This window comes from Kryptolebias marmoratus, linkage group LG14 (assembly GCF_001649575.2).
Source record: "Kryptolebias marmoratus isolate JLee-2015 linkage group LG14, ASM164957v2, whole genome shotgun sequence".
In the NCBI taxonomy this organism is placed as follows: domain Eukaryota; kingdom Metazoa; phylum Chordata; class Actinopteri; order Cyprinodontiformes; family Rivulidae; genus Kryptolebias; species Kryptolebias marmoratus.
This window is the reverse complement of record NC_051443.1, coordinates 18,169,772-18,182,296: the sequence shown is the minus strand read 5'-3', so window position 1 is coordinate 18,182,296 and position 12,525 is coordinate 18,169,772. Positions and strand designations below refer to the sequence as shown.

The window sequence follows — 12,525 nt, the reverse complement described above, 5'->3', positions numbered from 1 at the left end:
ATGCATTAATCTTTCATAAAAATATGAATAAAACATATAAAATCTGAAACAATTAAGCGTGTACTTTGAACCAAACAATACATGCTTTGAAAGCCTTGCAGTTCGCACAAATAAAACACACATTAGCTGTTCCTCGTTCACTTTTATTTAATTACAGCAACTGGAATATAGTCGTAAAAATATGCAAAGTACATGATGGGTTGTACTTATTGACTTGGATGAATTAAATAATGTGCTTTAATCAGACCTTTTTCTGTGAGATTGTGACCAGTACTAAAAGTTGTTTTTTTTTTTTTTACTCAGGCAGCTACTGAGAGTGCTTCAGGGTGATCAGCTGTAGCTTGCACATAAAGCCTGCAGGCAGCAGCCATTACAGGGAAAGAACCCCCCCTGTATGTCGAAATCACAAAGCCCTGATTCTGTGATCACACGGGGCTTCGTGTGAGCAACTGTGGGAGCTGTTACCCAGCAGATGTCATCTGGCATCTAATGCTCCCCCCCCCACCACCACCACCAGCAGCACCACCCTCCTCGATCCCATCCTGCCATCCACTCCCTCTTCGTCTGGTTACTGAGAGCGGTGCAGATGTGTTTTACGTTTCTAACGGTGCGGGTCCAGATGTGCGTCCAAAAACTGAAACAAGAAGAGGGCAAGCGACAGGTGAAAATGCTAAATCAGGTTATAAAAATCCAGTTTTTGATTCGCAAATCTCATAAACCCATGTTTTATTTGCAGTCAGAAATTGTACCAATTTTTAGAAAGAAAAAAAAAGAAATAAGGTAATTTTGAATTTGATGGCAGCAACACATTTAAAAAAAAGTTGCTCCTGGTCCATGTTTCTCCTCTTCTTCTACCATCAGTCTGCAAACATCTGGACCTGAGGAGAGCAGCTGCTGGAGGTTTTGGAGGGAAATGTTGTCCCATTCTGTCTGTGGAGGATTCCAGCTGTTCTACAGTCCTGGATCTTCACTAGGTTTGTTGATGATGCACTAAATGTTTTCCTGGACTCTTCTGCTGTGAAGCCATGCTGCTGTTATGGATGCAGTAGCAGTTTAGCGTTGTCTTGCTGAAACATGCAAGGTCTTCCCTGAAAAGACGTCTCTCAGGATCACATGTTCTAAAACTTCTGTAAGCTGCCCCCACCATAGGCACTAATGAACCCCTATATCATCAGAGAGGCTGGCTTTTGAACTATGCGATGATAACAGACCGGTTAGTCACTCTGGTCTTTAGTACAGAGGCTGTGGTGTTCGTTGTTTCCAAAATATTTCAAGTTTGGATCCGTCTGACCTCAGAACAGTTTTCCTCTTTGCCTTAGTTTATTTTAAAAGGCAGCCATTAAGGATGGAGTTCACATCTGGCTTCTTCTCTGCCTGATAGAGCTTTAAGCAGTGAGCTGTGTTTACAGACAATCATCAGTAGAAGTGTTCCTGAACCAGACTATGAACTGTAGACGACTGAATATTCAGTCTTCCTAATTTTTTCTTGAGGAACAATACTTTAAAACTGTTCCACTGTTTTCAGACTCAAACAGGTGAACTTCTGCCCATCTTTACTTCTGAGAGATTCAGCCTTTCTAAAATGCTCTTTTCATGCCGGGTCCTCTTACTGACCTGTAGCTAATTAACCTAAGTAGGTGCAAAACGCTCCTCCAGCTGTTTTGTGGCGTTCTTTTGTCCCTGTCTCGTCTCTTTTGAGATGTGTTACTTACAAATTCAAATTATATAGATCCAAATCATGTTTTATATCTGAAGAGATGATTTACTCTTGTAGGTCTAAGAGCCATTAAAAAAAAGCAAACATTCATTTAACTTACCAGGAAGCGTTTATTCATAAATCCAGAACCCCGTCTGTGCTCTGAGGACTAATATTTTATCCATTTATCCCCGGGTGGTCCTTTCATAGTTAAAAGCATCTGACTTTAGCTGGACTTTTTGGGCTTTGTGTCCCCTCCTGAGTTACTGTGACTGCAGGAGTCAATCTGTCGACGATCAGAAATTCCCTTTTAGCAGAACAGAAAGACCTCTAGAGCTATATTTATCACATTTCACAGCACGCCGGGGTTTACGAAAGGTAGATGTGGCCAACAATGTTTTGTTTTTGAGTGTTTCTGTGCCTGTTAATAAAACATCTCATGAACCACTGGGCAGATTTTAATGAAATCCACAGAAATAATCATTGGATGTTCATTTAATCAACGTTTAAGCGACAGATTTGCAGCCGTTGAGCTGAAACCTGATGTGCTGGTAGCTGAGAGTCATTCACAACACATAACCTGACATTTCTTTTTATGGTTCAGAATAAAGCAGCGGTTAACAGAGACACCCCTACTTCCTGGCACCGCTCTGCCAAATCAGAGTTACGCAGCCAGTCTAGTCATTTCATGTCATATGCCAGCTGGTGATGAAAATCACTTACTGGTGGATCCCTGCAAATCAGTGTCACGCCTTTTAATAAATACACACGATTGCCAATAAAGCGAACAGATAATGGGCTCGTCTCGATGCCAGGGCAGGAAACGGGAGTCAGAGTCAGCAGGTTTATCGTTCCTCGCGTTAATCCTCCCTGCGGGGCCGCGCTGCACAGCCTCCAAAACACCTGAAATATGTTTGGGAGCGCAGTTTAAAGACAAAATCTATCAATCAGGGGAACGGACAGCTTGTACCTGCACAGCTAAAGGGCTGAAAAACTTGAGCTGTTTTAAAGCAAACTGGATTCCGAGGAAAGGTTATGAACAGTTAATATCTTACCTGCTGTGCATCGCTCTTTCAATTACCTGAATCTGGAAGAAAGGAGTATCATTCCGACCTGACAAATGAGCCAACAGCTAGCCAGAGCCAAAGTGGATCACTGTTGTCTTAAAACAACTTTAATGCAGCTGGAACTTAATGCTATCCCTGCCAGAAGACGTGCTACAGCTACCTGTCACTGCGAAGAGCCAGAGAATTCTCTGTAAATAACCGCGCAACATGAAAGCTCGGACGCAACATTCACAGAAAACTGTGATGAAAGTTTTGAGATCAGTCAGTAGAGCCATCATCTGCAACAGGTAAGATGTTAACTGGTCAAAATCCTTCCGCAAAACTGTACTTTGAAGGATCTGAAGTGTTAGTTTAACACAGATGGTGTGTTTTAGTAAAGCTCCGGAGGCGAGGGCCGTTTTATGTTTGCCTAAAACTGGAACAAAGTGAAGGGAGTTGTGTTTGCGTCCCCGAGTCTACAAGTTAAAGAGAGAGAAACAATAAGATTCAGGCCTCTAATCGGATTCATCCCGGAAGCCCTCGAGCTGCGGAGCGTTTTACAAAATCACGGTCTTTTGCGCTTTAATCTAAAACATCCCTACGCCCCATTGTCGTCGTGTTCCGCGGTCTTGAAGGGCCGAGGCAGATCCAGGCTGACGCTTGGCAAGCACAGGGTCCACCTTGGACGGCTTCCCAGCCCGTCAAACGGGCAAATCCGCAGAGACGTTACAGCCACGCACGCTGATACAGCCAGTTCCCAATGTTTCTGTCTCCGTTCATCACAGCTGAGGCCTCCTGGCTCGGGCTGGCTCTGGAACGGGGGGACTCACGTCATCGGCTCCTTGAGGGCCGGGGGTTTGGGCAGATGGGTTTGGTTGTTGTCGTGTGCCTGTCAGTTTGTTTCCTAACATGTGTTTCGCACATGTGCTCTGACAAAAACCTCGTGCCTGGAAATGCAGTTTCATGCTCAGATTCACTAAAGCTCTCTCCCGTATGATTCCCTGCTGCCAAAAGGCCAAGGCGGAGCGACTGTGTTTTTATTTTCTGTGTTCGGGTGAATTTTAAACAAACCTTTAGGAAATAGTCACTGATCGTGCCTCTGCAATTAGCTGACTGACATTTGCCCACACAAAGAAATGGCTGAACCGCCGTAAATTTTACAGATCTTCTTCGTTCATGTGTTCCCTTTTCAGGGGTCGGGACAGCGAGTCATCCTCCTCCATCTAACTCTGTCCTCTGCGTCCTCTTTGTCCTCTGTCCTCACTCCAACTCCCTCCATGTCGTCTCTAACTCCATCCATATGTCTCCTCTTTGTGTTTTTCTTGGCAGCTGCATCTCTAACATCCTTCTATCAATATACCCACTGTCCCTCCTCTGCACATGTCCAAACCATCTCAGTCTGGCCTCTCTAACTTTATCTCCCAGTCGTTCAATTTGCTCATAATCTTATTAAAGCTTAACCAAAATGGCTGCAGTTCAACTCTCAACAAAGACGACTTTAGCTTGAAGCTCTGGCGTAAAAGGTGGCGGGCGATGTGCAATCCTTCAATAATTGCTAGGCCTTCATTTGTAAGTACCCCTGGCTTCGGAGAAGGAATGCTGGCACAGATGTTTATGTGCCCCCCCCCCCGAAGCGCTCTGAGTTTCTCAGGGGCTACAGAACAGTCGGCATCTCTGGATGACACATACCTGTATGGCTAGCAGGTTTGTCATATATTTTGTGCCCTGAAAACCCCCCATTGGATGTCAGTATTCAGTTTTATTTCCCCCCACTAGCAGCTGAGAAGCTGAGTGAGTGTTTCACAGATGTTTTTAGTTTTGTGCTGCTTTTTTATTTCGCATCAAGATTTGATTAACACTGCATGTTGTTTTGGTTCGATCTGATTTTTTTTTGTAATATTTTCCAACCCAAGATACAACAGAGAGACCTCTCTGGAGTTTATCTAACTTTTGTTGCTTGCCCTGCAGGACTGCGTTTAAAGTTCGGATTGGATGAAAAAACAGTCAGAGCAATATAACTTTATTTTCTTTACTTTAAGGCAAAGATGCCAACAAATCCTGCCTTGCTGTGGCTGACCTGCTACCTTTGTTTGTTTGTTTGTTTTTGTCTGCTAAAAAGAAAAAAAAAAGGAAAAGAAACAGTTTGGCTCTGTTTCAGAGTCTCTGTGTCTGTCAGAGGCCCAGAGTCAGAACATTTAAACGCATTTTTCATGCAGAAATGAGTTGTTTTATTTTGTTTGTTTCCAACTTGTTTTGCTGACATAAATCCAGGGTCCATAACCAATCCTTAGATTGCGGGGTCTTTTATTTTGAAAAAGAACCACATCCCTTCATCCCTCTTTCCTGCTCTTGTCTGAGTTATTTTTCACCAAACCTACAAGCTAACCTGAGCAAAAAAGAGTCAAAAACTTTGCTGAAGAAAGACGTTTTCCCCATTAGTCCGTGAGAAAGATGTCTCAGATGAAACCGGTCTGTGATGCAAAAAAAGGTAGGCGACTTTTAATTTAAAGGATATTTCTTTAAGGTTATTATTAAGTAGTTGATGGATTATCCCAAAATACTTTTCTCCGACTATACTAATATGTTTTTTAATGTCAAACCTTTACTTTGATTGGCTAAAACAAGAAAACAACAAGTTAAACCTAATATAAGGCATTTCAAATGAAAGTTACTTTCCTGCGGCTGGATCTGGCCTATTAAAGACATCTAAACAGTTGTTTATGGTGATCGCAGTAGACATTTCTCTGTATTTACGTTTAACGTCCATTAGCAGGCAAAAGGAAAACGGAGCGTGGTGTCAGATTGCACACATCATTGGGTTCAGTTATGATGGTAAACACGTTTTTTTTGTGTGTTTTGGTCGTGAGGCTGGATTTCGAAAGCGTCCTCGAACAATCTGAAGCGTTTCCTCTTTGCCTCACTGACGAGGACGGGGACCAACAAACTGGCCTCGCCGTCACGCCTCAACCGTCCATGTTTGGGGCGTCTGCGGCGGCTTGCGTTGGTTTTCTGGGTTCTGGTCTTTGTCACGGTTCGAGTTTGTTTTTTCTTTTGTTTTTGTTCTTAGGTTTTGTTTTATCCACGTGTTTCGTTTGGCATCAACTCACCTGCTGCTTTGCTTTCTGGGTGGAAAGCAGAAAGGTTTGGGAGCCCCGCCACCCTAAAGGACTTCTGGGGAAAGAAGGGAGGAGATCAGCGGTTCTGACTGAGGCAGAGACAGATGGTTCATGTCCAGATGTCTGAGAGAGAGAGGTGAGGGGGGGTCGATGATTTTCATCAGGAAACAGATCAGTCCAGTACGGGGAGGATGGTTCAAGAGGGCCAGATGTTAAGTCTTCTCGTTCCTCCTTTTAAAGATTTCATTTAGGAGCAGATCTTGATGCTTCAGGGCGGGAGGGGGGAAGGGGGGGGTCAGAGGAGGAGACGAGGAGCCAAAGGTCAGCTTGTTGAGCCTGGAGGGGCGAGGCTCGGCTTATCGAGACGCGAACCGAGGAGGCCGAGGGGTAGACCGGCCTCCGCCAAGAAGAAGAACAAGATCCAAAGTGCTAAGTGGCAGATTTCACCAGCGAGATAAAAGCAGATAAAGAAGGAGCTCCTTCCGAGGAAAGCCGGGGTCGATAATTTGACGGCAGCTCTCAGTGTCCTCTCAGACAAGAAGAGAGGATCGGCAGGAGGGAGGATGAACGGAGGGGGGCGGGGTCAGCGGGTCGACTGGAGGGGAGCAGGAAGGTCAGCAGCGACGAGATACAACCAGAGGGAAATGGGAGTTTTGCAAAGTTTGGTGCCAGTCAACAACAAAGAAAGGACCTAGAACTTTTTCAGCTCAACTCTGCTTCTGTTTCTTTAAAAGCAAACCATCTAAATGATTATTATAAACACAAAGACGATTACAAATCTCAGGTCTTCTCATTGGAGACAAAGCTTTTCTTTTTTTCACGCTCATCTATGAGGAAACTCTCCGAATTTCATTAAATCCAACAAAGCAGCAGAGAGACAGGATCGTTTTAGATATTTGTTAACATTTATAATACTTCTGTTTGTAACTACTTCGGCATCTCATAAATCTAATCATTCAGCTCATTCCGAAAATGGCTGCTATGACTTTTAGTTTTTGTAACTCTTAAAAATATTTAACTTTATTTACAAACAATTTCCAAATTGAAATTTCCTTTAAAACATTAAAAACAATTAAAAAATCAGCTTTAACATTATGCATACCATTTTTATCTTCTTATTCTACTTTTAGCTTTTAGCTAGCCTGTTACTACTTGTAGCTAGCATGTTGCTACTGTTAGCTTTTAGCTAGCATGTTGCTACTTGTAGCTTCTGTTGTATTTTTTTTTAGCTAACATTTTAATACTTTTAGTGTTTTAGCAGCCTGTTGCTAGCTTTTGCTTTTAGCCAGCCGTTTGCTCCTTTCTGCGTTTAACGACCCTGCTACTTTTTTCCCCTCCAGCTAGCCTTTTGCTACCATCAGCTAGCCTTTTGCTGCTGTTAGCTAAAGCAGAAATGTTGCAGTTTAGTTATCAGACGAGAGCTCGGACCGTTAAAGAGAAAAAGACTCGCAAAACAAGACAAAAGTATTGGACCCATATATTTTGTGGCAAAGCAGCTCAATGTCTTTTGTAGATGACACCCCCGCCCTCCTGACCACATGACGGTCACAGGACACGATCCCAGCAGAAACTCGTCCCCGGACTTTTTCTCACTGGAGAGTTTTATTTGTTTTTTTCGCCCCACAAACAAACCCCCCTCTGTAGCCGAAATCAGTTCCAGCAGAGTATCCGTGCTTTTCACACAGGAATGTAGATAATTAAAAAAAACAACACACTGTATGCATTCTTTGCCCATGGCGGGCGATAATGTTTTTGCCCATGTCTGTGTGTGTTTGTGTGCCTGTTAGCGAAATATCTCATGAGCCACTGGACAGATTTAGGTGAAATTTGCAGGAAGTAATCATAGGATGAACATCTACAGCTGATTGACTTTTAGAACCAAACTAATTAAAAATGGCTGCCACAGCCAATTGGATCTAAAAAAAAAACCCAAATGGTAAAGCTCGGTCAATTTTACAGACATTAACCTAAATACTGGTGTGGTAGTAGCTGAAACTGATCCCCAATACATAATCTGAGTGCTAACTAAGCTCACAATTAGAAATATGCCATTAATTGTTTGGAGTCAACTCTGTTTGTCTGTTAGCAAAATATCTCATGAGCCACCAGACCGATTTTAATGAAACTTTCAGGGTGTAATCATTTAACTTATATCTACAGCTGATTAATTTTTGCAGCCAACCCAATTCAAGATGGCCACCACGGTCAACTCATTTTAGTAAACTCCAAGCTGGCTATCATTCAGTCAACTTTGCATATATTGTGCTAAAATCTGGTGTGGTTGTAGCTGAGAGTCGTACACAACACTAACCCCAAGCGCTACTTTTTGCGCAAGACTTTAGCCTAAAACTTTGTTGCTGACTGCTGGAGTCGACCGTGTTTTTCTGTTAGCAAAATATCTCATGAACCACTGGACGGATTTTAATGAAACTTTCAGGAAGTAATCATCGGATGTACATCTAGACCTGATTATTGTTTGGAGTCAGTGCAATTCAAGATGTCCACCACAGCTAATCAACATTGGCCAACACAAAAACGGCTGAGACTCAGATGGTTTCACAGATATGGAGCTGATATTTAATGTGGTAGTAGCTGAGAGTCATTCACAACACATACTCTGAGTGGGACATCTTGCAATGTTGCATTAGTTTCAAAATGGCTACAACTCAGTCACTTCCCACTATACGATCTTAGCCTAAGGTGTGATATGCATTCCGTCAATGAATACTATGCCTTTAATTATGGATGATTTTTAGGAAGGATTTGCATGTGACAGACCTTTTTTGTTTTAGGTCAGCTAGAGTTTATACACCAATTAGAGTGGAATCCTTTTCGCCACCGCGCCCCGTCACCCCACCACACAGAGGCCAGGTTCATTCAGGAGTATTTTAATTGCATACTTCATGCCCAAATGTTTCTTGCTCCAGCGGCTACATTGTACGCGGACGGGGTGGGGGGGTGGTCGGGAGTTCGGTCGCCGAGGGTGGAAGCGTGTCTCTCGTACAGGACGTCCCTTTTTTTTTTTCAGCTCCGGTGCATAATTCTAGCCGAAGAAGAAGAAGAAGAAGGACGAGTGGCCGGGCGGGAGGAGGAGAGGCGGAATGGGCCTTTTTCTTTAGAACGATGTGAACATTCCCCTCCAGAACAAGTTTGAAGACAACAATCAACACCCAAAGACACATTCACTACAACATAAATATTTGCATAAGTTGTTTTATTCATAGTTATCGTCCTTTTATATTTCTTAACTCATTGTTTTTGTTGTTTTGTTGTTGTTGTTGTTGTTGTTAAAGTGGACATCCTGTAAAGTCAAACCTGAAGCCCTTGGTTGAGTTGCCCCCCCCCCCCAAAAAAAAAAAAAAAAAAAAAAGAAAAATTGAGAGACAGAGAGAGAGAGAAGAGGCAGGCCGTCTCTCGCCCCGGTCTCACCAACTCAACCTTCGCGTTCAATCCGTTTGAACAAAGAGCTGACCCCCCCCCACCAGCATATTTACACATCGTACCCACGGACAACCCCACCACCACCACCACCCCGTCCTCCATTTTGAATAATGCGGGGAAGATTGAACTCTCAAGGTTTTTTGTGAGTTTTCAAAATTCTTCACCATCTTTGATCCACCGTTAAACCTTTAAAGTGTCGTCACCGCCGTCGTAACAATACTACCACCATATATCTCTCTTTCAATAGATTCCTCTCTGAGAACTGTACAATGGTACACAGTGTTTGACTTTTATATATATATATATATATATATTTATATATTTTTGGGGAATATATTATTCAAAACCAAGAGAAATGAATAAAACAAACAAACAAACAAACAAACAAAAAAAAACGAAACGATAATTCCAAAGAAATGATATCAGTATCCCAAAGTAAGAAAATCATGCATGTTGCCGTGTTTTCATGTATTTGTCCATAGAAACCGAACAGAAATGGACGAATCGGATTGGGTTTTATTTACAGTCGAATCTTGGCACTGTTTCCGTCGTCTCTCGCTGGAATGATCGTCAATACTTCGTGGAATAAACTCTTGGTATTAAAAGTCAGTGACCTGCTGAGAAAGAAGCAGGTTTGAGAGACGTTTTCTTTTTTTTTTTTTTTTTTTTTTTCGTTTTCCTTTTTTGTTTTTAAAGCACAAAAACAAACCGGAGGGGTGAAAAAATAAAAAATAAAAATAAAAAAATTGAACATTAGAAGGCTAACCAGAGGAAAAGAACAGGAATAGTGTGCTGAAAACATACTTTGCTTTAATTTGAGGCTGTGGCAGTTTCCTTTTTTTAATTATTATTATTATTATTATCATTTTTTGGCAGAAAACCCTTGTGGCATCACTTCCCTACATCTTCGCCTGTTTCAGATCCAAAACGCAGCGCTGATTTGTCGACGTTACTTTTTCGGTGAAGCAGCATTGAACCGACTCGGGCGGGATGACGTGAAAAAGGTAAAAGTAAAGGAAGCCTGCCAGCGCAGACCTTCTGCTCAGTCTCGGGTTCGACGGGCGAGCGGTCGGACGGGCGGATGGATGGGTGGGTGGGGTCTTGAATTTCCCGGCGTTGCCTCGTCAAACAAGAGCTCGACTGTGAACGAATGATAAGTGTGTGTGTGTGTGTGTGTCTCTGCATACTCATAATCAGTGCAAACACGTAGGGTAGGACTCCCACCTCAAACCCATCGCCTCGGATGGTTCGATCAAAAACGGTTGAATCTACAGTATCGTTCGTCCCTCGCCACCGTGCTACCTCATTTCTCCATTTTTTCTTAATTTTTTTTCTTTTTGATTTTTTTTTTGCAGGTTCTCTGCTGCGAAGAGATCAGGCAGGCGGAACCTGACGGCGGGCCGAACGCTGCCGAGCCGCTTTTTCCTGCGCTCTAACCCCGCTCGCCTCCCACCTGGCGCCGGGGTCCTAGCATAGCCCGATGTACTTGAGATTGTTCTGGATGATCACGTCCGTGACGGCGTCGAACACAAACTGGATGTTGCTGGTGTCGGTGGCGCAGGTGAAGTGCGAGTAGATCTCCTTGGTCTCCTTGTTGCGGTTGAGGTCCTCGAACTGCCGCTGCACGTAGACAGCCGCCTCCTCGTAGGTGTTCTGGCCTTTGTAGTCGGGGAAGCACACTGTCAAAGGGATGCGTTTTATCTTCTCGGCCAGCAAGTCCTTCTTGTTGAGGAAGAGGATGAGCGACGTGTTGGTGAACCAGTTGTTGTTGCAGATGGAGTCGAACAGACGCAAGCTCTCGGCCATGCGGCTCTGTGTGAGGCAAGCAGACAGAAGACATGGGAGCATGAGAACACCATGAGAACAAGAGCAGAGGAGCGGCGCCGTTCAACCCTGGAGCGCCCGGGGTGAGGAGATCGGCCCGGCGAGGCCTCGGCAGGAAGTCAGGGCGAAGGCAAAGAGAGCAGTCACACACAGCGAAAGGTGTCCGCTTGGGTAACCCAAGGTACGCCTCTTCTGTTGTGTCAACAGAGATCTGAGACTCAAGACGGACCCAGACCTGTGTTTGAACCCTCAGTCGGCTCTGAAGCAGCCAATTACACCCTTAAGCAGAACTCCCTCCCTACACGGAGAATGAGGACACGTTGCCAACTTATTATTTTAGCAACTATTGCTGTAAACATAGAAAAAAACAAATAATGATCAGAGGATGATAGACAGGAGTTCCTCAAAGGCTTGAAGTTTTTCATCTGAGCCTTTGATTGTCGCCCGCAGCTGAGAGGCGAGGGCGCCCGTTGCCTGTCTGTTAGTAAAATATCTCACAAACCACTGGGTGGATTTCAGCGAAGTTCTCAGAGAAGAGGCTTGCATTGGTAGCGAACTTGAGACAATATGGCCGCCCTAGTTACCTCACCTCACAACACACAAAAATGGTTCGAACAGTTTTACAAACACGGAGCTAACATTTGGACCCGGTAGTAGTTGAGAGTCCTCCCTGACACATTCTCCAGGAGCTAAAGGGTCGTTACCAGGTCTCGCAGTTTTTCTGGCTTTATTTGGAATATTTGACCTAAACGTCCACACCTTTGTTATTTTTCGACACCGAATTTATTTATTTTTGCTGTCAGGAAAGGGGGGCTGAGCTTCAAGACATGCTAGGTTCTTAATCTTTGAAACAATTTTATAACTCTCGGGCCGAACAGGAATCGCTCACCGGCCAGATACGGCCCAGGGACCACCAGTTGATGACCACTACCGTGCGCTTTAAACACATATATTTCTCTTAACAGCTCAGATGAAGGATAAAAAGAACTGCAGCATGCTCCTACGTGTCAATTCTTGCATGTTTTTAAATTTCTTTTTCTCTTTGCAACGCAGTCATAAGATTTCACGTTTTTCCCCCTCAGATAATAATCTGAATTATTAAATGACAAGTTTTTTTTTTCTTTTTTTTTGAACCACATCAGATTAAATGCACCGAGCTTTCTGCGTGTGCACGGACTTGAAGTCCCAGCAGGAGGGGCCTCGCAGAACAAATAAACAGAGGCGTCGCTAACAGCATTTGGTATTTTTCTGATTCATTTAATTCTGCTGCACCCAATATCAGATGTGACAGAGACTCTGCAAAGTTAGAGTTTCACAATCTTTAATATACGTTGGCCCGAGTGTGAAAGAAGACCCGTCTGTTCGAGCGCGGCCTTGTGAGGCAGCTCATGCTCATGTGATG

At 43.7% G+C, this 12,525-nt stretch overlaps 1 protein-coding gene across 3 annotated transcripts in view; it reads right to left on the bottom strand.

The window, feature by feature from the left end:
- Positions 1–9,055: 9,055 nt before the first annotated feature.
- Positions 9,056–12,525, bottom strand: part of gnaz (guanine nucleotide binding protein (G protein), alpha z polypeptide) — a 31,320-nt gene continuing 27,850 nt past the window's right edge. For all 3 annotated transcript variants that reach the window (XM_037979511.1, XM_017410706.2, XM_037979512.1), the window contains one exon: positions 9,056–11,111. In XM_037979511.1, coding sequence (XP_037835439.1) covers positions 10,767–11,111 — 345 coding nt within the window. In that variant the 3' untranslated portion in view covers positions 9,056–10,766. The remainder of the gene's footprint in view (positions 11,112–12,525) is intronic.